At 49.1% G+C, this 25,000-nt stretch overlaps 1 protein-coding gene across 1 annotated transcript in view; it reads left to right on the plus strand.

Moving 5' to 3' along the window:
* The window catches only part of LOC139575377 (extracellular matrix organizing protein FRAS1-like), a 370,048-nt gene that overhangs the window by 273,519 nt on the left and 71,529 nt on the right, over positions 1-25,000 (plus strand). The window contains exons 43-46 of the mRNA XM_071400291.1: positions 1,405-1,487; positions 1,687-1,867; positions 7,059-7,247; positions 14,011-14,130. Coding sequence (XP_071256392.1) covers positions 1,405-1,487; positions 1,687-1,867; positions 7,059-7,247; positions 14,011-14,130 — 573 coding nt within the window. The remainder of the gene's footprint in view (positions 1-1,404; positions 1,488-1,686; positions 1,868-7,058; positions 7,248-14,010; positions 14,131-25,000) is intronic.

Raw genomic sequence — 25,000 nt, forward strand, 5'->3', positions numbered from 1 at the left:
CTGCCTGTCTGCCTGTCTGCCTGCCTGCCTGCCTGTCTGTCTGTCTGTCTGTCTGTCTGTCTGTCTGTCTGTCTGTCTGTCTGTCTGTCTGTCTGCCTGTCTGTCTTCCTGTCTCTCTGCCTGGCTGCCTGTCTCTCTGTCTGCCTGTCTGTCTGTCTGCCTGCCTGCCTGTCTGTCTTCCTGTTTCTCTGCCTGTCTGCCTGGCTACCTGGCTGCCTGTCTGCCTGCCTGCCTGCCTGCCTGCCTGCCTGCCTGCCTGTCTGTCTTCCTGTTTCTCTGCCTGGCTGCCTGGCTGCCTGTCTGCCTGCCTGCCTGCCTGCCTGCCTGCCTGTCTGTCTTCCTGTTTCTCTGCCTGGCTGCCTGGCTGCCTGTCTGCCTGCCTGCCTGCCTGTCTGTCTACCAGATAGCCTTTGCTTAACAACATCGCTCCAGCACAAAACACATACTTAATTGACTCACACAGGCAGGTGCTCACACCCCGGACACAAGTTCCCAGGATTCAAGGCTTTTCTACGTCCTGGGATGAAAATATATTAACCACTTAGATGTATTATTTATATATCTACCCTGTTCTTCTGCTGAATAAATCACACATACCATTATTATTATTATCATTCAGTTCAGGCAAGCTGCAACCCCACATACTCAAACTGTACCACCGTGGTCCTGTTTTCAGGCAAGCTGCAACCCCACATACTCAAACTGTACCCCCGTGGTCCTGTGTTCAGGCAAGCTGCAACCCCACATACTCAAACTGTACCCCCATGGTCCTGTGTTCAGGCAAGCTGCAACCCCACATACTCAAACTGTACCACCATGGTCCTGTGTTCAGGCGAGCTGCAACCCCACATACTCAAACTGTACCCCCGTGTTCCTGTGTTCAGGCAAGCTGCAACCCCACATACTCAAACTGTACCCCCGTGGTCCTGTGTTCAGGCAAGCTGCAACCCCACATACTCAAACTGTACCCCCGTGGTCCTGTGTTCAGGCAAGCTGCAACCCCACATACTCAAACTGTACCCCCGTGGTCCTGTGTTCAGGCAAGCTGCAACCCCACATACTCAAACTGTACCCCCGTGGTCCTGTGTTCAGGCAAGCTGCAACCCCACATACTCAAACTGTACCCCCGTGGTCCTGTGTTCAGGCAAGCTGCAACCCCACATACTCAAACTGTACCACCATGGTCCTGTGTTCAGGCAAGCTGCAACCCCACATACTCAAACTGTACCCCCGTGGTCCTGTGTTCAGGCAAGCTGCAACTCCACATACTCAAACTGTACCACCATGGTCCTGTGTTCAGGCAAGCTGCATCCCCACATACTCAAACTGTACCACCATGGTCCTGTGTTCAGGCAAGCTGCCAGCCCACATACTCAAACTATACCCCCGTGGTCCTGTGTTCAGGCAAGCTGCGTAGACGTCAGTTCCACTCCCAGCCTCTGGGGAACGGTTGGGTCCTTTCTCAGGGTTCCACATTCACCTACCAGGTAGGGATGAGTTCAAACACAACGTTTTAAGAAATCAATTACTGGATGAGTGCTAGGGCAGATTAATCAATTAATCTCTGCTGAAAGACATTGATTCATCAAATAATTGTTTGTATTTTGTTACATAAATAGGTTAATAAAGCTGAGTTAACGATACGTATGCCCTCGATCGACTAATCAATTTCAATCCTTCTACCAGGACGTGTTGGATCTGCTTCTGGTGTACACCCCTGATGTGGCCAGCGGGGGCAGTGACGAGCTAGCCTTCTCCCTGACCGACGGCATCCACAACAGCACCGGGCGGCTCACCTTCACCATAGACGTCAGGAAGACTGAAGGACCAAGGATGACAGTTAACAGAGGCCTGCAGCTGGCCGCAGGTATGGAGAGGGCTGGAGGAGAGAGAGAGTTGGGTCGTTGACATGCCTGTTGTTTGAGAAGGGGGATGTTAAGGAGGCTTGAATGATGGGGCAAAATGTTGATTTCCCGCCTAAATAGACATATCCAAATGTAATGATTCTTCATGGGATGGCCTCTTCATGGGATGGCCGCTTCATGGGATGGCCTCTTCATGGGATGGCCGCTTCATGGGATGGCCTCTTCATGGGATGGCCTCTTCATGGGATGGCCGCTTCATGGGATGGCCTCTTCATGGGATGGCCTCTTCATGGGATGGCCTCTTCATGGGATGGCCTCTTCATGGGATGGCCTCTTCATGGGATGGCCTCTTCATGGGATGGCCTCTTCATGGGATGGCCTCTTCATGGGATGGTCTCTTCATGGGATGGCCTCTTCATGGGATGGCCGCTTCATGGGATGGCCTCTTCATGGGATGGCCTCTTCATGGGATGGCCGCTTCATGGGATGGCCGCTTCATGGGATGGCCTCTTCATGGGATGGCCTCTTCATGGGATGGCCTCTTCATGGGATGGCCTCTTCATGGGATGGCCTCTTCATGGGATGGCCTCTTCATGGGATGGCCTCTTCATGGGATGGTCTCTTCATGGGATGGCCTCTTCATGGGATGGCCTCTTCATGGGATGGCCGCTTCATGGGATGGCCTCTTCATGGGATGGCCATACACAGTGACTGGTAATGTTGCATCGTTTTAGAAAGTTCTGGAACTCACCTTTTCGGTGAAAAATAGTTGTTAAATTGCTAAGGTGTACACACTTTTGAGGACACAGGCTCAAATACGTAGTACAAATATTATGAAAATATTTAAAAAATAATCATATATGTGGGACGATAGGGTTGAAATGACTGACATGTTTTCTAAATATAGTAACAATCAAATTATAAACAACACTATAAGATTTCACATTTCTTATAACTGTAAAATAAATAATGATCATACTTATTGACAGAACAATATTGGCACTATTTCATATAACTGCCGAAATATAATTTTCTCCTAAATGTCCATTGAGCGGTGCAGAGACACCATTCAAATGTGTGCAGATTCATTAAAACTTTAAGCTTTAAGCACGATGTGATTTCGGTCATCTGTGAACAAGACAAAGTGGTCTTCTTTATATTTTATGAAATTATTTTGTATTTTTTTCATGTTGAGAGCTTTAAATCCGTCTGAGAATATCATAGCAAGATGGAACCACAGCGACTAGACTGTTACTCCCCAGCAGGGCTGGACTAGACTGTTACTCCCCAGCAGGGCTGGACTAGACTGTTACTCCCCAGCAGGGCTGGACTAGACTGTTACTCCCCAGCAGGGCTGGACTAGACTGTTACTCCCCAGCAGGGCTGGACTAGACTGTTACTCCCCAGCAGGGCTGGACTAGACTGTTACTCCCCAGCAGGGCTGGACTAGACTGTTACTCCCCAGCAGGGCTGGACTAGACTGTTACTCCCCAGCAGGGCTGGACTAGACTGTTACTCCCCAGCTGGGCTGGACTAGACTGTTACTCCCCAGCAGGGCTGGACTAGACTGTTACTCCCCAGCAGGGCTGGACTAGACTGTTACTCCCCAGCAGGGCTGGACTAGACTGTTACTCCCCAGCTGGGCTGGACTAGACTGTTACTCCCCAGCAGGGCTGGACTAGACTGTTACTCCCCAGCTGGGCTGGACTAGACTGTTACTCCCCAGCTGGGCTGGACTAGACTGTTACTCCCCAGCAGGGCTGGACTAGACTGTTACCGTTCAGATGCCGTCTCCCCAGCAGGGCTGGACTAGACTGTTACTCCCCAGCAGGGCTGGACTAGACTGTTACTCCCCAGCAGGGCTGGACTAGACTGTTACTCCCCAGCAGGGCTGGACTAGACTGTTACTCCCCAGCAGGGCTGGACTAGACTGTTACTCCCCAGCAGGGCTGGACTAGACTGTTACTCCCCAGCAGGGCTGGACTAGACTGTTACTCCCCAGCTGGGCTGGACTAGACTGTTACTCCCCAGCAGGGCTGGACTAGACTGTTACTCCCCAGCAGGGCTGGACTAGACTGTTACTCCCCAGCAGGGCTGGACTAGACTGTTACTCCCCAGCTGGGCTGGACTAGACTGTTACTCCCCAGCAGGGCTGGACTAGACTGTTACTCCCCAGCTGGGCTGGACTAGACTGTTACTCCCCAGCTGGGCTGGACTAGACTGTTACTCCCCAGCAGGGCTGGACTAGACTGTTACCGTTCAGATGCCGTCTCCCCAGCAGGGCTGGACTAGACTGTTACTCCCCAGCAGGGCTGGACTAGACTGTTACTCCCCAGCAGGGCTGGACTAGACTGTTACTCCCCAGCTGGGCTGGACTAGACTGTTACTCCCCAGCAGGGCTGGACTAGACTGTTACTCCCCAGCAGGGCTGGACTAGACTGTTACTCCCCAGCAGGGCTGGACTAGACTGTTACTCCCCAGCTGGGCTGGACTAGACTGTTACTCCCCAGCAGGGCTGGACTAGACTGTTACTCCCCAGCAGGGCTGGACTAGACTGTTACTCCCCAGCAGGGCTGGACTAGACTGTTACTCCCCAGCAGGGCTGGACTAGACTGTTACTCCCCAGCTGGGCTGGACTAGACTGTTACTCCCCAGCAGGGCTGGACTAGACTGTTACTCCCCAGCTGGGCTGGACTAGACTGTTACTCCCCAGCTGGGCTGGACTAGACTGTTACTCCCCAGCAGGGCTGGACTAGACTGTTACCGTTCAGATGCCGTCTCCCCAGCAGGGCTGGACTAGACTGTTACTCCCCAGCAGGGCTGGACTAGACTGTTACTCCCCAGCAGGGCTGGACTAGACTGTTACTCCCCAGCTGGGCTGGACTAGACTGTTACTCCCCAGCAGGGCTGGACTAGACTGTTACTCCCCAGCAGGGCTGGACTAGACTGTTACTCCCCAGCTGGGCTGGACTAGACTGTTACTCCCCAGCAGGGCTGGACTAGACTGTTACTCCCCAGCAGGGCTGGACTAGACTGTTACTCCCCAGCAGGGCTGGACTAGACTGTTACTCCCCAGCAGGGCTGGACTAGACTGTTACTCCCCAGCAGGGCTGGACTAGACTGTTACTCCCCAGCAGGGCTGGACTAGACTGTTACTCCCCAGCTGGGCTGGACTAGACTGTTACTCCCCAGCAGGGCTGGACTAGACTGTTACTCCCCAGCAGGGCTGGACTAGACTGTTACTCCCCAGCAGGGCTGGACTAGACTGTTACTCCCCAGCAGGGCTGGACTAGACTGTTACTCCCCAGCAGGGCTGGACTAGACTGTTACTCCCCAGCTGGGCTGGACTAGACTGTTACTCCCCAGCAGGGCTGGACTAGACTGTTACTCCCCAGCTGGGCTGGACTAGACTGTTACTCCCCAGCTGGGCTGGACTAGACTGTTACTCCCCAGCAGGGCTGGACTAGACTGTTACCGTTCAGATGCCGTCTCCCCAGCAGGGCTGGACTAGACTGTTACTCCCCAGCAGGGCTGGACTAGACTGTTACTCCCCAGCAGGGCTGGACTAGACTGTTACTCCCCAGCTGGGCTGGACTAGACTGTTACTCCCCAGCAGGGCTGGACTAGACTGTTACTCCCCAGCAGGGCTGGACTAGACTGTTACTCCCCAGCTGGGCTGGACTAGACTGTTACTCCCCAGCAGGGCTGGACTAGACTGTTACTCCCCAGCAGGGCTGGACTAGACTGTTACTCCCCAGCAGGGCTGGACTAGACTGTTACTCCCCAGCAGGGCTGGACTAGACTGTTACTCCCCAGCAGGGCTGGACTAGACTGTTACTCCCCAGCAGGGCTGGACTAGACTGTTACTCCCCAGCAGGGCTGGACTAGACTGTTACTCCCCAGCTGGGCTGGACTAGACTGTTACTCCCCAGCAGGGCTGGACTAGACTGTTACTCCCCAGCAGGGCTGGACTAGACTGTTACTCCCCAGCAGGGCTGGACTAGACTGTTACTCCCCAGCAGGGCTGTCTCGCTCAGCGGAAGAGAAATCGATTCTTTGTCTGAATAGGACAGAAAATGTGACACATGCTAATGTGGGGTCTGAAACCTGACACTTCAAGTCAGCTCTGCAGGGTGGAAACAGAGAGCAGGCAGGTTGGATTTCTTCCACTATAAGGCATGGGACTCTACACCGTTCACAAAAATGTCAGTCTGAACCGATCCACAACCGCTCAAAGTCCCTCATATGGGGGGACCTAACATCTAAGATGGGTTGGTTTGGTTTACTTTGAGTTGCAATGACAGACTGGAAGCAGCTGAATATATACAATGAGTATACAAAACATTAAGAACACCTGCTCTTTCCATGACAGACTGACCAGGTGAATCCAGGTGAAAACTATGATCCCTTATTGATGTCACTTGTTAAATCCACTTCAATCAGCGTAGATGAAGGGGAGGAGACGGGTTAAAGAAGGATTATTAAGCCTTGAGACAATTGGAGACTTTGCGTATGTGTGCCATTCAGTAGATAAATGGGTTAAACAAAATATTGAAGTGCCTTTGAACGGGGTACGGTAGTAGGTGCCAGGCAGGCGCACCGGTTTGAGTGTGTCAAGAACTGCAACGCTGCTGGGTTTTTCATCCTTCTTTCATCAGTGTACTAGGTAGGTACCAGTCCGTCTACATCAGTGTACCAGGTAGGTACCAGTCTTTCTACATCAGTGTACTAGGTATTTACCAGTCCTTCTACATCAGTGTACTAGGTAGGTACCAGTCTGTCTGGGTTTTTCATCCTTAACAGGTTCTTGTGTGTATCAAGAATGGTCCACCACCCAACGGACATCCAGCCATGACACAAAGCATTGGAGTCAATATCGGCCAGCATTCCTATGGAGTGCTTTCGACACCTTGTAAAGTCCGAAGACTGTTTGAAGGGGGGAAGGGGGGGTCAACTCAATATTAGGAACGTGTTCCTGATGTTTGGTGTACTCAGAGTATGTCAATATGGAATTGGTTAACCGGAACAAACTCCAACAAAGCAGTCAGAACAGAAGATGGAAATAGCATTCAAAAAGCTAATTGTATTGGTCACATACACATGTTTAGCAGATGTTATTGCGGGTGTAGCGAAATGCTATTCTATAGTCTTGTATTCTGCTGTTTTCTGAGTGTCCGTTATCTCTTCCCTCAGGCGCAGCGTCTAAGATCACTGAGCAGAACCTGAAGGGATCAGATTCCGACTCAGACAGCCTGAAGCTGAGGTACATCCTGATCAAAGATCCTCCAGTAGGAACACTACAGCTTTCTAAAAGAGGAGGACAGGAGAAGGTGGCTGTTAAAGGACCTGTCAAGAGCTTCACACAGGAGGAGGTCAACAAAGGTATCTCTCTCTCTCTTTCTCGCTCAGCAGTCCGTCACTCTGCCTCTCTCTCTCTCTCTCTCTCTCTCTCTCTCTCTCTCTCTCTCTCTCTCTCTCTCTCTCCCTCTGTCAGCAGTCCGTCACTCTGCCTCTCTCTCGCGCACTCTCTCTCGCTCTCTCTCTCTCTCTCTCTCTCTCTCTCTCTCTCTCTCTCTCTCTCTCTCTCTCTCTCTCTCTCTCTCTCTCTCTCTCTCGCGCTCTCTCTCTCGCGCTCTCTCTCTCTCTCTCCCTCTCTCCCTCTCTCTCTCTCTCTCAGCAGTCCATCGCTCTACCTCTCTCTCTCTCTCTCACGCTCCCCCTCCCTCACTTTCCATGATTTTCAATTGTTTAAATCTGCTATCTTTTTTTCCCCAGAAAAAATGGCCGTTGGTTTTCTCAGAGATTTGTTCTCAGTTCTTCTAAATGAATTAATTCAGGATATTAAATTGACGCTAACTTTACCTTCGTACTGGTACAGATATAGGTAACTGCCAAAATAAAAATATAATAATAAATAAAGGAAACACCAACATGTAGTGTCTTAATAGGGCGTTGGGTCACCGCGAGCCAGAACAGCTTCCATGCATCTTGACATAGATTCTACAAGTGTCCTGGACTCTATTAGAGTGATGCGACACCATTCTTCAACAAGAAATTTCATAATTTGGTGTTTTATTGATGGTGGTGGAAAAACGCTCTCAGGCTCCAGACTGTCCCATAAGTGTTCAGTTTGGTTGAGATCTGGTGACTGAGACACCCTGGCATGTGGTTTACATCATTTCCGTGCTCATCAAATCATTCAGTGACCACTCGTGCCCTGTGAATGGAGGCATTGTCATCCTATGGGGGCATAGCCATGGTAGCCAAAATAATGGCCTGCCCATCATTTTTTTTATACATGAACTTAAGCATATGTGGGTGAATGGCGGTGTAGTGGATAGCGGAGGTCTTACGTGATCCTGACCAGTTTTGTGTTATTTATTTCGCTGATCGAAACTTTTTTTGTACATAATGTCTCCGCCATAATTTCCTACTATGGGAAAACAGCTTCTGGAAGAAGACTCATCTCTAGTAAGTCCTATGATTGAGTGTAGTCTGGCCCAGGAGTGTGAAGGTGAACGGAAAGGCACTGGAGCAACGAATCGCCCTTGCTGTCTCTACCTGGCCGGTTCCCCTCTCTCCACTGGGATTCTCTGCCTCTAACCCTATTACAGGGGCTGAGTCACTGGCTTACTGGTGCTCTTTCATGCCGTCCCTAGGAGGGGTGCATCACTTGAGTGGGTTGAGTCACTGACGTGATCTTCCTGTCCGGGTTGGCGCCCCACCTTCGGTTATGCCGTGGCGGAGATCTTCGTGGGCTATACTCGGCCTTGTCTCAGGATGGTAAGTTGGTGGTTGAAGATATCCCTCTAGTGGTGTGGGGGCTGTGCTTTGGCAAAGTGGGCGGGGTTATATCCTGCCAGTTTGGCCCTGTCCGGGGGTATCGTCGGACGGGGCCACAGTGTCACTAACCTCGATTTGGAATATCGACAATTCTGGATATTCTGCTTACTCCTGACCGTAATCCCGGGACTTGAAAGAGGAAGCGGAAAAAGAGGCAAACGAGCTTCCTGATGAGACTACGTCGGCGAACGTGCAATCACTGGAGAACAAATTGGATGAGCTCAATTCGATACTATCCTATCAACCAGATTTTTTTTATGTTTCTCAGAGTCGTGGCTGAGCGAGGACGTGGATATACATTTTGCTGGTCGAAGGGAACAGCTGTTGCTGATAAGCTGCAGACCATACTATTTACCATCTATATGTTTCATAGCTGTCTATTTACCACCACAAACCGATGCTGGCACTAAGACCAAACTAAACGAGCAGTATAGGGCTATAAGCAAACAGGAAAATGTACATTCAGAGGCTGCGTTTCTCATGGCCCATGACTTTAAGGGAAACTGAAATCTGTTTTACCTCATTTTTACCAGCATGTCACCTGTTCAGCTAGAGGAGACAACACTCTAGAAATGCCTCCCTTGCCAAACCATACAGCAACTAGAAGCAACAGATAACTGATAACTCTCTCTAACTGGATTAGAGGCAACATTTGCACTGAGCTAAAGGCAAGAATTGCCACTTTCAAAGAGCGGGACAATAATCTGGACGCTTATAAGAAATCCCGCTATGACCTCCAAAGAAACGCATCCGCGAGCTGTCCAGCTACGTGAGCCTGCCAGATGAGCTAAATGCTTTCTATGCTTGCTTCGAAGCAAGCAACACTGAACCATGCATGAGAGCACCAGCTGTTCCGGACGACTATGTGATCACGCTCTCTGTAGCCGATGTGAGTAAGAACTTTGAATAGGTCAAAATTCACAAGCCGCAGGGCCAGACGGATTAACAGGACGTGTACTCTGAGCATGCGCTGACCAACTGGCAAATGTCTTCACTGACATTTTCAACCTATCCCTAACCAGGTATGTAATACCTACATGTTTCAAACAGACCATAATCCCTGTCCCCAAGAACACTAAGGTAACCTGCCTTAATGACTACCGACCCGTAGCACTCAAGTCTGTAGCCATGAAGTGCTTTGAATGGCTGGTCATGGCTCACATCAACACCATCATCCCAGAAACCCTAGACCCACTCCAATTTGCACCCCTTACTGTCCTTTCCCACCTGGACAAAAGTAACACCTACGTGAGAATGCTGTTCATTGACTACAGCTCAGCGTTCAGCACCATAGTGCCCTCAAAGCTCATCACTAAGCTAAGGACCCTGGGACTAAACACCTCCCTCTGCAACTGGATCCTGGACTTCCTGAATGGCCGCCCCCAGGTGGTAAGGGTAGGCAACAACACCTCCGCCACGCTGATCCTCAACACTGGTGCTCCTCAGCGGTGCGTGCTTAGTCATCTCCTGTACTCCCTGTTCACCCATGACTGCATGGCCAGGCACGACTCCAACACCATCATTTAGTTTGCCGACGACACAACGTAGTAGGCCTGATCACCGACAACGACGAGACAGCCTATAGGGAGGAGGTCAGAGACCTGGAATTGTGGTGCCAGGACAACAACCTCTCCTCAACGTGTTCAAGACAAAGGAGATGATCGTGGACTACAGGAAAAGGATGGCCCCATTCTCATTGACGGGGCTGTAGTGGAACAGGTGGAGAGCTTCAAGTTCCTTGGTGTCCACATCACCAACAAACTAGAATGGTCCAAACATATCAAGACAGTTGTGAAGAGGGCATGACAATACCTATTCCCCCTCAGGAGCCTGAAAAGATTTGGTATGGGTCCTCAGATCCTCAAAAGGTTCTACAGCTGCACCATCGAGAGCATCCTGACTGGTTGGATCACTGCCTGGTATGGCAACTGCTCGGCCTCCGACCGCAAGGCACTACAGAGGGTAGTGCGAATGGTCCAGTACATCACTGGGGCCAAGCTTCCTGCCATCTAGGACCTCTATACCAGGCGGTGTCAGAGAGGAATGCCCGAAAAATTGTCAAAGACTCCAGCCACCCTAGTCATAGACTGTTCTCTCTGCTAATGCACGGCAAGAAGTACCGTAGCGCCAAGTCTAGGTCCAACAGGCTTCTAAACAGCTTCTACCCCCAAGCCATAAGACTACTGAAAAGCTAATAAAATGCGCCACCTGGATTATTTGCATTGACCCCTTTTTTTACGCTGCTGCTTCTTTCTGTTTATTATCTATGCATAGTCACTTTAACTCTACCTACATGTACACTACCATTCAAACGTTTGGGGCCACTTAGAAATGTCCTTGTTTTTGAAAGAAAAGCAAATTTTTTGTCCATTAAAATGACATCAAATTGATCAGATATACAGTGTAGACATTGTTAATGTTGTAAATGACTATTGCAGCAGGAAATGGCAGATTTTTTATGGAATATCTACATAGGCCCATATATACATATCAGCAACCATCACTCCTTTGTTCCAATGGCACGTTGTGTTAGCTAATCCAAGTTTATCATTTTAAAAGGCTAATTGATCAATAGAAAACCCTTTTGCAACTAAGTTAGCACAGCTGAAAACTGTTGTCCTGATTAAAGAAGCAATGAAACTGGCCTTCTTAGACTAGTTGAGTATCTGGAGCATCGGCATTTGTGGGTTCGATTACAGGCTCAAAATGGCCAGAAACAAAGCACTTTCTTCTGAAACTCGTCAGTCTATTCTTGTTCTGAGAAATGAAGGCTATTCCGTACGAGAATTTGCAAAGAACCCAAAGCTCTCATACAACGCTGTGTACTACTCCCTTCACAGAACAGCGCAAACTGTCTCTAACCAGAATATTTTTTATGCGCAAAGATATAGTCACTCGGTGGATATTCGATGTTGCCATTAAAACTTCTTCAGGCTAGGGTCTATTTTTCTCCACTTCCTGTCTGACTGACGTGCCCGAAGTAAACTGCCTGTTACTCAGGCCCAGAAGCATATAATTGGTACCATTGGATATAAAACACTTTGAAGTTTGTAGAAATGTTAAAATAATGTATGAGACTCCAAAGAAAAACCAACCAGAATTGTTTTTTTTTTGAGTCCATGCTCTTTCAATGGAAAGCTATGGGTCCTATGCAATTCCAGCTCCCTGATTGCAATTCCTATGGCTTCCACTAGATGTCAACAGTCTTTGTTCAAGGTTTCAGGCTTGTTTCTTCCCAAACGAGGAAGAATTTTGAGTTTTGGTTGGAAATCAGACTGCGATGAAGAGGATGCGCACCTGCTAATTGTACTTTCTATTGAACATACTTCTTTCCTTATGAAATATTATAGTTTAATTACATTTTAGGGTACCTGAGGATTAAGTAGAAATGTATTTTGACTTGTTTTAACAAAGTTTAGCGGTAGCTTTTTGGATTCCTTTCTCTGCATGTTGAATGAGTGTATTACTCAAATCGATGGCACCAATTAAACAGATTTTTTGCAAATCAGAGGAAGATTATCAAAAAGTAAGTGAATATTTAATCGCTATTTGGGATTTTATGAAGCCTGTGCTGGTTGAAAAATATTTTAATGTGGGGCGTCGTCCTCAAACAATCGCATGGCATGCTTTCGCTGTAAAGCCTATTTTAAATCGGACAATGCAGTTAGATTTACAAGAATAGAATGTAAGCTTTTAACCGATATCAGAGACTTGTATGTATCAAATGTTTAATATCCATATTTTTTATGATTATTTATTTGAATTGCGCGCCCTCCAATTTCACCGGAAGTTGTCGACAGGTGTCCCGCTGGCCAAGATACTCAGCTTTCTACACACCCTGCTTTTGCAGATAGGGGCTACCGTTCTCATAACAGACCGAATTGAATAAAAATAATCACATTGGGTTCCCAAATGGGGACTTTACATAACTCGGTACCCTACTTTGCGAGGCATTGGGGAAAACCTCCCTGGTCTTTGTGAGGCATTGGAAAACCTCCCATGTCTTTGTCGAGGCATTGGAAAACCTCCCTGGTCTTTGCCAGGCATTGGGAAAACCTCCCTGGTCTTTGCCAGGCATTGGGAAAACCTCCCTGGTCTTTGCCAGGCATTGGAAAACCTCCCTGGTCTTTGTGAGGCATTGGGAAAACCTCCCTGGTCTTTGCCAGGCATTGGGAAAACCTCCCTGGTCTTTGCCAGGCATTGGGAAAACCTCCCTGGTCTTTGCCAGGCATTGGAAAACCGTCCTGGTCTTTGCGAGGCATTGGGAAAACCTCCCTGGTCTTTGCCAGGCATTGGAAAACCTCCCTGGTCTTTGTCGAGGCATTAGGAAAACCTCCCTGGTCTTTGCGAGGCATTGGGAAAACCTCCCTGGTATTTGCCAGGCATTGGGGAAAACCTCCCTGGTCTTTGCCAGGCATTAGGAAAACCTCCCTGGTCTTTGTCGAGGCATTGGGGAAAACCTCCCTGGTCTTTGCCAGGCATTGGGAGAACCTCCCTGGTCTTTGCCAGGCATTGGGAAAACCTCCCTGGTCTTTGCCAGGCATTGGGAAACCTCCCTGGTCTTTGCCAGGCATTGGAAACCCTCCCTGGTCTTTGCGAGGCATTGGAAACCCTCCCTGGTCTTTGCGAGGCATTGGAAACCCTCCCTGGTCTTTGTGAGGCATTGGAAACCCTCCCTGGTCTTTGCGAGGCATTGGAAACCCTCCCTGGTCTTTGTGAGGCATTGGAAACCCTCCCTGGTCTTTGTGAGGTATTGGAAAACCTCCCTGGTCTATGTGAGGCATTGGAAAACCTCCCTGGTCTTTGTGAGGCATTGGAAACCCTCCCTGGTCTTTGTGAGGTTTTGGAAAACCTCCCTGGTCTTTGTGAGGCATAGGGTCTGACAGTATAATGACTCCAAGATGTTGTCTGTACCATGTACACGTCACACATCAAAGGTCTGACAGTAGAATGACTCCAAGATGTTGTCTCTATCAAGTACACGTTACACATCATAGGGTCTTACAGGAGGCATGTATAGGTCTAAAAATGACATAAAATGGCCTACCTTTCATCGTGATTTTCAGAAAGATCCCATTGAAGTTTCTATGTAAGAATTGCCAGAACAATCTGAGATACCAAATATATTTTCCCGCTTCCGCTGGCGTGGAATCGCCCTTGTTGACTGTGTCTGGGTGTATGCATAAGGCTAATGATCATTTCACTACCACGTTAGGTTCACCAAAACGACATGTGTGTCGCAGGCCTGTTGGACTAAGTTGAGTGATTTCACCCTAATATTGACTGTGTGTGTTTGTTGCAGGTCTGTTGGAGTACAGTCATGAAAAGGGAGATGAAGGAGGGACCATCTCCTTCAAGTTCAACCTGGTGGATCCAGAGGGCAACAAACTGATCGACCAGTCTTTCTACATCACTATACTAGGTAGGTACCAGTCCTTCTACATCAGTGTACTAGGTAGGTACCAGTCTTTCTACATCAGTGTACTAGGTAGGTACTAGTCCTTCTACATCAGTGTACTAGGTAGGTACCAGTCCTTCTACATCAGTGTACTAGGTATCGGTCCTTCTACATCACTATACTAGGTAGGTACCAGTCCTTCTACATCAGTGTACTAGGTAGGTACCAGTCCTTCTACATCAGTGTACTAGGTAGGTACCAGTCCATCTACATCAGTGTACTAGGTAGGTACCAGTCCTTCTACATCAGTGTACTAGGTAGGTACCAGTCCTTCTACATCAGTGTACTAGGTAGGTACCAGTCCTTCTACATCAGTGTACTAGGTAGGTACCAGTCCATCTACATCAGTGTACTAGGTAGGTACCAGTCCTTCTACATTAGTGTACTAGGTAGGTACCAGTCCTTCTACATCAGTGTACTAGGTAGGTACCAGTCCTTCTACATCAGTGTACTAGGTAGGTACCAGTCCTTCTACATCAGTGTACTAGGTAGGTACCAGTCCATCTACATCAGTGTACTAGGTAGGTACCAGTCCTTCTACATCAGTGTACTAGGTAGGTACCAGTCCTTCTACATCCGTGTACTAGGTAGGTACCAGTCCTTCTACATCAGTGTACTAGGTAGGTACCAGTCCATCTACATCAGTGTACTAAGTAGGTACCAGTCCTTCTACATCAGTGTACCAGGTAGGTGCCAGTCCTTCTACATCAGTGTACCAGGTAGGTACCAGTCCTTCTACATCAGTGTACCAGGTAGATACCAGTCCTTCTACATCAGTATACTAGGTAGGTACCAGTCCTTCTACATCAGTGTACTAGGTCGGTACCAGTCCTTCTACATCAGTGTACTAGGTAGGTACCGGTCTTTCTACATTAGTGTACTAGGTAGGTACCAGTCCTTCTACATCAGTGTACTAGGTACCAGTCCTTCTACATCAGTGTACTAGGTACCAGTCTTTCTACATCAGTGTACTAGGTAGGTACCAGTCCTTCTACATCAGTGTACTAGGTACCAGTCTTTCTACATCAGTGTACTAGGTAGGTACCAGTCCTTCTACATCAGTGTACTAGGTAGGTACCAGTCTTTCTACATCAGTGTACTAGGTAGGTACCAGTCCTTCTACATCAGTGTACTAGGTAGGTACCAGTCCGTCTACATCAGTGTACTAGGTAGGTACCAGTCCTTCTACATCAGTGTACTAGGTAGGTACCAGTCCATCTACATCAGTGTACTAGGTAGGTACCAGTCCGTCTACATCAGTGTACTAGGTAGGTACCAGTCTTTCTACATCAGTGTACTAGGTAGGTACCAGTCTTTCTACATCAGTGTACCAGGTAGGTACCAGTCCTTCTACATCAGTGTACTAGGTAGGTACCAGTCTTTCTACATCAGTGTACTAGGTAGGTACCAGTCCTTCTACATCAGTGTACTAGGTAGGTACCAGTCTTTCTACATCAGTGTACTAGGTAGGTACCAGTCTTTCTACATCAGTGTACTAGGTAGGTACCAGTCCTTCTACATCAGTGTACCAGGTAGGTACCAGTCCTTCTACATCACTATACTAGGTAGGTACCAGTCCTTCTACATCAGTGTACTAGGTAGGTACCAGTCCTTCTACATCAGTGTACTAGGTAGGTACCAGTCTTTCTACATCACTATACTAGGTAGGTACCAGTCCATCTACATCAGTGTACTAGGTAGGTACCAGTCCTTCTACATCAGTGTACTAGGTAGGTACCAGTCTTTCTACAGCAGTGTACTAGGTAGGTACCAGTCTTTCTACATCAGTGTACTAGGTATGTACCAGTCCTTCTACATCAGTGTACCAGGTAGGGACCAGTCCTTATACATCAGTGTACTAGGTACATCAGTATACCAGGTAGGTACCAGTCCTTCTACATCAGTGTAACAGGTAGGTACCAGTCTTTCTACATCAGTGTACCAGGTAGGTACCAGTCTTTCTACATCAGTGTACTAGGTAGGTACCAGTCTTTCTACATCAGTGTACTAGGTAGGTACCAGTCTGTCTACATCAGTGTACTAGGTAGGTACCAGTCCTTCTACATCAGTGTACTAGGTAGGTACCAGTCCGTCTACATCAGTGTACCAGGTAGGTACCAGTCTTTCTACATCAGTATACCAGGTAGGTACCAGTCCTTCTACATCAGTGTACCAGGTAGGTACCAGTCCTTCTACATCAGTGTACTAGGTAGGTACCAGTCCGTCTACATCAGTGTACTAGGTAGGTACCAGTCCTTCTACATCAGTGTACCAGGTATGTACCAGTCCTTCTACATCACTGTACTAGGTAGGTACCAGTCCATCTACATCAGTGTACTAGGTAGGCACCAGTCTTTCTACATCAGTGTACCAGGTAGGTACCAGTCCATATACATCAGTGTACTAGGTAGGTACCAGTCCTTCTACATCAGTGTACCAGGTAGGTACCAGTCCATCTATATCAGTGTACTAGGTAGGTACCAGTCCTTCTACATCAGTATACTAGGTAGGTACCAGTCCTTCTACATCAGTGTACTAGGTAGGTACCAGTCCTTCTACAGCAGTGTACTAGGTAGGTACCAGTCCTTCTACATCAGTATACTAGGTAGGTACCAGTCCTTCTACATCAGTGTACTAGGTAGGTACCAGTCCTTCTACATCAGTGTACTAGGTAGGTACCAGTCTTTCTACATCACTGTACTAGGTAGGTACCAGTCCATCTACATCAGTGCACTAGGTATGTACCAGTCCTTCTACATCAGTGTACTAGGTAGGTACCAGTCCTTCTACATCAGTGTACTAGGTAGGTATCAGTCCTTCTACATCAGTGTACCAGGTAGGTACCAGTCCTTCTACATCAGTGTACTAGGTAGGTACCAGTCCTTCTACATCAGTGTACTAGGTAGGTACCAGTCCTTCTACATCACTGTACTAGGTAGGTACCAGTCCATCTACATCAGTGTACTAGGTAGGCACCAGTCTTTCTACATCAGTGTACCAGGTAGGTACCAGTCTGTCTACATCAGTGTACTAGGTAGGTACCAGTCCTTCTACATCACTGTACTAGGTAGGTACCAGTCCATCTACATCAGTGTACTAGGTAGGTACCAGTCCTTCTACATCAGTGTACCAGGTAGGTACCAGTCTGTCTACATCAGTGTACTAGGTAGGTACCAGTCCTTCTACATCAGTGTACTAGGTAGGTACCAGTCCGTCTACATCAGTGTACCAGGTAGGTACCAGTCTTTCTACATCAGTGTACTAGGTATTTACCAGTCCTTCTACATCAGTGTACTAGGTAGGTACCAGTCTGTCTACATCAGTGTACTAGGTAGGTACCAGTCCTTCTACATCAGTGTACTAGGTAGGTACCAGTCCGTCTACATCAGTGTACCAGGTAGGTACCAGTCTTTCTACATCAGTATACCAGGTAGGTACCAGTCCTTCTACATCAGTGTACTAGGTAGGTACCAGTCTTTCTACATCAGTGTACTAGGTAGGTACCAGTCTGTCTACATCAGTGTACTAGGTAGGTACCAGTCCTTCTACATCAGTGTACTAGGTAGGTACCAGTCCGTCTACATCAGTGTACCAGGTAGGTACCAGTCTTTCTACATCAGTATACCAGGTAGGTACCAGTCCTTCTACATCAGTGTACCAGGTAGGTACCAGTCCTTCTACATCAGTGTACTAGGTAGGTACCAGTCCGTCTACATCAGTGTACTAGGTAGGTACCAGTCCTTCTAAATCAGTGTACCAGGTATGTACCAGTCCTTCTACATCACTATACTAGGTAGGTACCAGTCCTTCTACATCCGTGTACTAGGTAGGTACCAGTCCTTCTACATCAGTGTACTAGGTAGGTACCAGTCCTTCTACATCAGTGTACTAGGTAGGTACCAGTCCTTCTACATCACTGTACTAGGTAGGTATCAGTCCTTCTACATCAGTGTACCAGGTAGGTACCAGTCCGTCTACATCAGTGTACTAGGTAGGTACCAGTCCTTCTACATCAGTGTACTAGGTAGGTACCAGTCCTTCTACATCACTGTACTAGGTAGGTACCAGTCCATCTACATCAGTGTACTAGGTAGGCACCAGTCTTTCTACATCAGTGTACCAGGTAGGTACCAGTCTGTCTACATCAGTGTACTAGGTAGGTACCAGTCCTTCTACATCACTGTACTAGGTAGGTACCAGTCCATCTACATCAGTGTACTAGGTAGGTACCAGTCCTTCTACATCAGTGTACCAGGTAGGTACCAGTCTGTCTACATCAGTGTACTAGGTAGGTACCAGTCCTTCTACATCAGTGTACTAGGTAGGTACCAGTCCGTCTACATCAGTGTACCAGGTAGGTACCAGTCTTTCGACATCAGTGTACTAGGTATTTACCAGTCCTTCTACATCAGTGTACTAGGTAGGTACCAGTCTGTCTACATCAGTGTACTAGGTAGGTACCAGTCCTTCTACATCAGTGTACTAGGTAGGTACCAGTCCGTCTACATCAGTGTACCAGGTAGGTACCAGTCTTTCTACATCAGTATACCAGGTAGGTACCAGTCCTTCTACATCAGTGTACTAGGTAGGTACCAGTCTTTCTACATCAGTGTACTAGGTAGGTACCAGTCTGTCTACATCAGTGTACTAGGTAGGTACCAGTCCTTCTACATCAGTGTACTAGGTAGGTACCAGTCCGTCTACATCAGTGTACCAGGTAGGTACCAGTCTTTCTACATCAGTATACCAGGTAGGTACCAGTCCTTCTACATCAGTGTACCAGGTAGGTACCAGTCCTTCTACATCAGTGTACTAGGTAGGTACCAGTCCGTCTACATCAGTGTACTAGGTAGGTACCAGTCCTTCTAAATCAGTGTACCAGGTATGTACCAGTCCTTCTACATCACTATACTAGGTAGGTACCAGTCCTTCTACATCCGTGTACTAGGTAGGTACCAGTCCTTCTACATCAGTGTACTAGGTAGGTACCAGTCCTTCTACATCAGTGTACTAGGTAGGTACCAGTCCTTCTACATCACTGTACTAGGTAGGTATCAGTCCTTCTACATCAGTGTACCAGGTAGGTACCAGTCCGTCTACATCAGTGTACCAGGTAGGTAGGTACCAGTCCTTCTACATCAGTGTACTAGGTAGGTACCAGTCCGTCTACATCAGTGTACCAGGTAGGTAGGTACCAGTCCATCTACATCGGTGTACTAGGTATGTACCAGTCCTACTACATCAGTGTACTAGGTAGGTACCAGTCCTTCTACATCAGTGTACCAGGTAGGTACCAGTCTGTCTACATCAGTGTACTAGGTAGGTACCAGTCCTTCTACATCAGTGTACTAGGTAGGTACCAGTCCGTCTACATCAGTGTACCAGGTAGGTACCAGTCTTTCTACATCAGTGTACTAGGTATTTACCAGTCCTTCTACATCAGTGTACTAGGTAGGTACCAGTCTGTCTACATCAGTGTACTAGGTAGGTACCAGTCCTTCTACATCAGTGTACTAGGTAGGTACCAGTCCGTCTACATCAGTGTACCAGGTAGGTACCCGTCTTTCTACATCAGTATACCAGGTAGGTACCAGTCCTTCTACATCAGTGTACTAGGTAGGTACCAGTCCTTCTACATCACTGTACTAGGTAGGTACCAGTCCATCTACATCAGTGTACTAGGTAGGTACCAGTCCTTCTACATCAGTGTACCAGGTAGGTACCAGTCTGTCTACATCAGTGTACTAGGTAGGTACCAGTCCTTCTACATCAGTGTACTAGGTAGGTACCAGTCCGTCTACATCAGTGTACCAGGTAGGTACCAGTCTTTCTACATCAGTGTACTAGGTATTTACCAGTCCTTCTACATCAGTGTACTAGGTAGGTACCAGTCTGTCTACATCAGTGTACTAGGTAGGTACCAGTCCTTCTACATCAGTGTACTAGGTAGGTACCAGTCCTTCTACATCAGTGTACCAGGTAGGTACCAGTCTTTCTACATCAGTGTACTAGGTAGGTACCAGTCCTTCTACATCAGTGTACTAGGTAGGTACCAGTCTTTCTACATCAGTGTACTAGGTAGGTACCAGTCTGTCTACATCAGTGTACTAGGTAGGTACCAGTCCTTCTACATCAGTGTACTAGGTAGGTACCAGTCCGTCTACATCAGTGTACCAGGTAGGTACCAGTCTTTCTACATCAGTATACCAGGTAGGTACCAGTCCTTCTACATCAGTGTACCAGGTAGGTACCAGTCCTTCTACATCAGTGTACTAGGTAGGTACCAGTCCGTCTACATCAGTGTACTAGGTAGGTACCAGTCCTTCTACATCAGTGTACCAGGTATGTACCAGTCCTTCTACATCACTATACTAGGTAGGTACCAGTCCTTCTACATCCGTGTACTAGGTAGGTACCAGTCCTTCTACATCAGTGTACTAGGTAGGTACCAGTCCTTCTACATCAGTGTACTAGGTAGGTACCAGTCCTTCTACATCACTGTACTAGGTAGGTATCAGTCCTTCTACATCAGTGTACCAGGTAGGTACCAGTCCGTCTACATCAGTGTACCAGGTAGGTAGGTACCAGTCCTTCTACATCAGTGTACTAGGTAGGTACCAGTCCGTCTACATCAGTGTACCAGGTAGGTAGGTACCAGTCCATCTACATCGGTGTACTAGGTATGTACCAGTCCTACTACATCAGTGTACTAGGTAGGTACCAGTCCTTCTACATCAGTGTACCAGGTAGGTACCAGTCTGTCTACATCAGTGTACTAGGTAGGTACCAGTCCTTTTACATCAGTGTACTAGGTAGGTACCAGTCCGTCTACATCAGTGTACCAGGTAGGTACCAGTCCTTCTACATCAGTGTACTAGGTAGGTACCAGTCCGTCTACATCAGTGTACCAGGTAGGTACCCGTCTTTCTACATCAGTATACCAGGTAGGTACCAGTCCTTCTACATCAGTGTAACAGGTAGGTACCAGTCTTTCTACATCAGTGTACCAGGTAGGTACCAGTCTTTCTACATCAGTGTACTAGGTAGGTACCAGTCTTTCTACATCAGTGTACTAGGTAGGTACCAGTCTGTCTACATCAGTGTACTAGGTAGGTACCAGTCCTTCTACATCAGTGTACTAGGTAGGTACCAGTCCGTCTACATCAGTGTACCAGGTAGGTACCAGTCTTTCTACATCAGTATACCAGGTAGGTACCAGTCCTTCTACATCAGTGTACCAGGTAGGTACCAGTCCTTCTACATCAGTGTACTAGGTAGGTACCAGTCCGTCTACATCAGTGTACTAGGTAGGTACCAGTCCTTCTACATCAGTGTACCAGGTATGTACCAGTCCTTCTACATCACTATACTAGGTAGATACCAGTCCATCTACATCAGTGTACTAGGTAGGCACCAGTCTTTCTACATCAGTGTACCAGGTAGGTACCAGTCCATATACATCAGTGTACTAGGTAGGTACCAGTCTTTCTACATCACTATACTAGGTAGGTACCAGTCCGTCTACATCAGTGTACTAGGTAGGTACCAGTCCATCTACATCAGTGCACTAGGTATGTACCAGTCCTTCTACATCAGTGTACTAGGTAGGTACCAGTCCTTCTACATCAGTGTACTAGGTAGGTACCAGTCCTTCTACATCAGTGTACTAGGTAGGCACCAGTCCTTCTACATCAGTGTACTAGGTAGGTACCAGTCTTTCTACATTAGTGTACTAGGTAGGTACCAGTCCTTCTACATCAGTGTACTAGGTATGTACCAGTCCTTCTACATCAGTGTACTAGGTAGGCACCAGTCTTTCTACATCAGTGTACTAGGTAGGTACCAGTCTTTCTACATCAGTGTACTAGGTAGGTACCAGTCCTTCTACATCAGTGTACTAGGTAGGTACCAGTCCTTCTACATCAGTGTACTAGGTAGGTACCAGTCCTTCTACATCACTATACTAGGTAGGTACCGGTCCTTCTACATCAGTGTACTAGGTAGGTACCAGTCCTTCTACATCAGTGTACTGGGTCGGTACCCGTCCTTCTACATCAGTGTACTAGGTAGGTACCAGTCTTTCTACATCAGTGTACTAGGTAGGTACCAGTCCTTCTACATCAGTGTACTAGGTAGGTACCAGTCCTTCTACATCAGTGTACTAGGTAGGTACCAGTCCTTCTACATCAGTGTACTAGGTTGGTACCAGTCCTTCTACATCATTGTACTAGGTAGATACCAGTCCTTCTACATCAGTGTACTAGGTAGGTACCAGTCTTTCTACATCAGTGTACTAGGTAGGTACCAGTCCTTCTACATCAGTGTACTAGGTAGATACCAGTCCTTCTACATCAGTGTACTAGGTAGGTACCAGTCCTTCTACATCAGTGTACTAGGTATCGGTCCTTCTACATCACTATACTAGGTAGGTACCAGTCCTTCTACATCAGTGTACTAGGTAGATACCAGTCCTTCTACATCAGTGTACTAGGTAGGTACCAGTCCTTCTACATCAGTGTACTAGGTAGGTACCAGTCTTTCTACATCAGTATACTAGGTAAATAACTTTGTATGGTGTCCTCTTATGTAGGGAACACAGTACTGGCGATCAATTCAAAACAATCAGTGGCTAATTGTTGCTGGTAGTTGCTTACGAGCGGGGGCCTTCTTTCCTGATGCGGTCCTAAACCACCAGTGGTCTGTTCTAGGCGTTCTGTTCCCATCTGGTTGAAACATCTTCACTCTCAGGTTTTCATCTCTCCTTCTCTCTGTTATCTTCCTCCTCGCCTTCCCCCGTCCCCATGTTCCTCCGTCCCATTGTTCCGCATGTTCCCCCGTCCCCTTGTTCCCCCGTCCCCTTGTTCCCCCGTCCCCATGTTCCGCATGTTCCCCCTGTCCCCATGTCCCCGTGTTCCCCATGTCCCCCTGTCCCCATGTTCCCCCTGTCCCCGTGTTCCCCATGTCCCCCTGTCCCCATGTTCCCCCTGTCCCCATGTCCCCATGTCCCCATGTCCCCATGTTCCCCCTGTCCCCATGTTCCCCCTGTCCCCATGTCCCCATGTTCCCCCTGTCCCCATGTTCCCCCTGTCCCCATGTTCCCCCTGTCCCCATGTTCCCCCTGTCCCCATGTCCCCATGTTCCCCCTGTCCCCATGTCCCCATGTTCCCCCTGTCCCCCTGTCCCCATGTTCCCCGTGTCCCCCTGTCCCCATGTCCCCGTGTTCCCCATGTCCCCCTGTCCCCATGTCCCCATGTCCCCATGTCCCCATGTCCCCATGTTCCCCATGTCCCCATGTTCCCCATGTTCCCCCTGTCCCCATGTCCCCATGTCCCCCCATCCCCCTGTCCCCATGTTCCCCCTGTCCCCATGTTCCCCATGTCCCCATGTCCCCATGTCCCCATGTTCCCCCTGTCCCCATGTTCCCCCTGTCCCCATGTCCCCATGTCCCCCTGTCCCCATGTTCCCCCTGTCCCCCTGTCCCCATGTTCCCCATGTTCCCCATGTCCCCATGTCCCCATGTCCCCATGTTCCCCCTGTCCCCATGTTCCCCATGTTCCCCATGTCCCCATGTTCCCCATGTCCCCATGTTCCCCATGTCCCCATGTTCCCCCTGTCCCCATGTCCCCCCATCCCCCTGTCCCCATGTTCCCCCTGTCCTCATGTCCCCATGTTCCCCCTGTCCCCATGTCCCCATGTCCCCCCATCCCCCTGTCCCCATGTTCCCCCTGTCCCCATGTCCCCATGTCCCCATGTCCCCATGTCCCCATGTTCCCCCTGTCCCCCTGTCCCCATGTTCCCCCTGTCCCCATGTCCCCATGTTCCCCCTGTCCCCATGTTCCCCCTGTCCCCATGTCCCCATGTCCCCCCATCCCCCTGTCCCCATGTTCCCCCTGTCCTCATGTCCCCATGTTCCCCCTGTCCCCCTGTCCCCATGTCCCCCTGTCCCCATGTTCCCCCTGTCCTCATGTCCCCATGTTCCCCCTGTCCCCATGTTCCCCCTGTCCCCATGTCCCCATGTCCCCATGTCCCCCCGTCCCCCTGTCCCCATGTTCCCCCTGTCCCCATGTTCCCCATGTCCCCATGTTCCCCCTGTCCCCATGTCCCCCCGTCCCCCTGTCCCCATGTCCCCCCGTCCCCATGTCCCCCCGTCCCCATGTCCCCATGTTCCCCTGTCCCCATGTCCCCCCATCCCCCTGTCCCCATGTTCCCCCTGTCCCCATGTCCCCATGTCCCCCCGTCCCCATGTCCCCATGTTCCCCATGTCCCCCTGTCCCCATGTTCCCCCTGTCCCCATGTCCCCATGTCCCCCCATCCCCCTGTCCCCATGTTCCCCCTGTCCTCATGTCCCCATGTTCCCCCTGTCCCCATGTTCCCCCTGTCCCCATGTTCCCCCTGTCCCCATGTCCCCCCATCCCCATGTCCCCATGTTCCCCCTGTCCCCATGTCCCCCCATCCCCATGTCCCCATGTTCCCCCATCCCCCTGTCCCCATGTTCCCCCTGTCCTCATGTCCCCATGTTCCCCCTGTCCCCATGTTCCCCCTGTCCCCATGTCCCCCCATCCCCATGTCCCCATGTTCCCCCTGTCCCCATGTTCCCCCTGTCCCCATGTCCCCATGTCCCCCCATCCCCCTGTCCCCATGTTCCCCCTGTCCTCATGTCCCCATGTTCCCCCTGTCCCCATGTCCCCATGTTCCCCATGTCCCCATGTTCCCCCTGTCCCCATGTCCCCATGTCCCCCCGTCCCCCTGTCCCCATGTCCCCATGTTCCCCCTGTCCCCATGTCCCCACGTCCCCCCGTCCCCCTGTCCCCATGTTCCCCCTGTCCCCATGTCC

This window comes from Salvelinus alpinus, chromosome 5 (genome assembly GCF_045679555.1).
Source record: "Salvelinus alpinus chromosome 5, SLU_Salpinus.1, whole genome shotgun sequence".
NCBI lineage: Eukaryota > Metazoa > Chordata > Actinopteri > Salmoniformes > Salmonidae > Salvelinus > Salvelinus alpinus.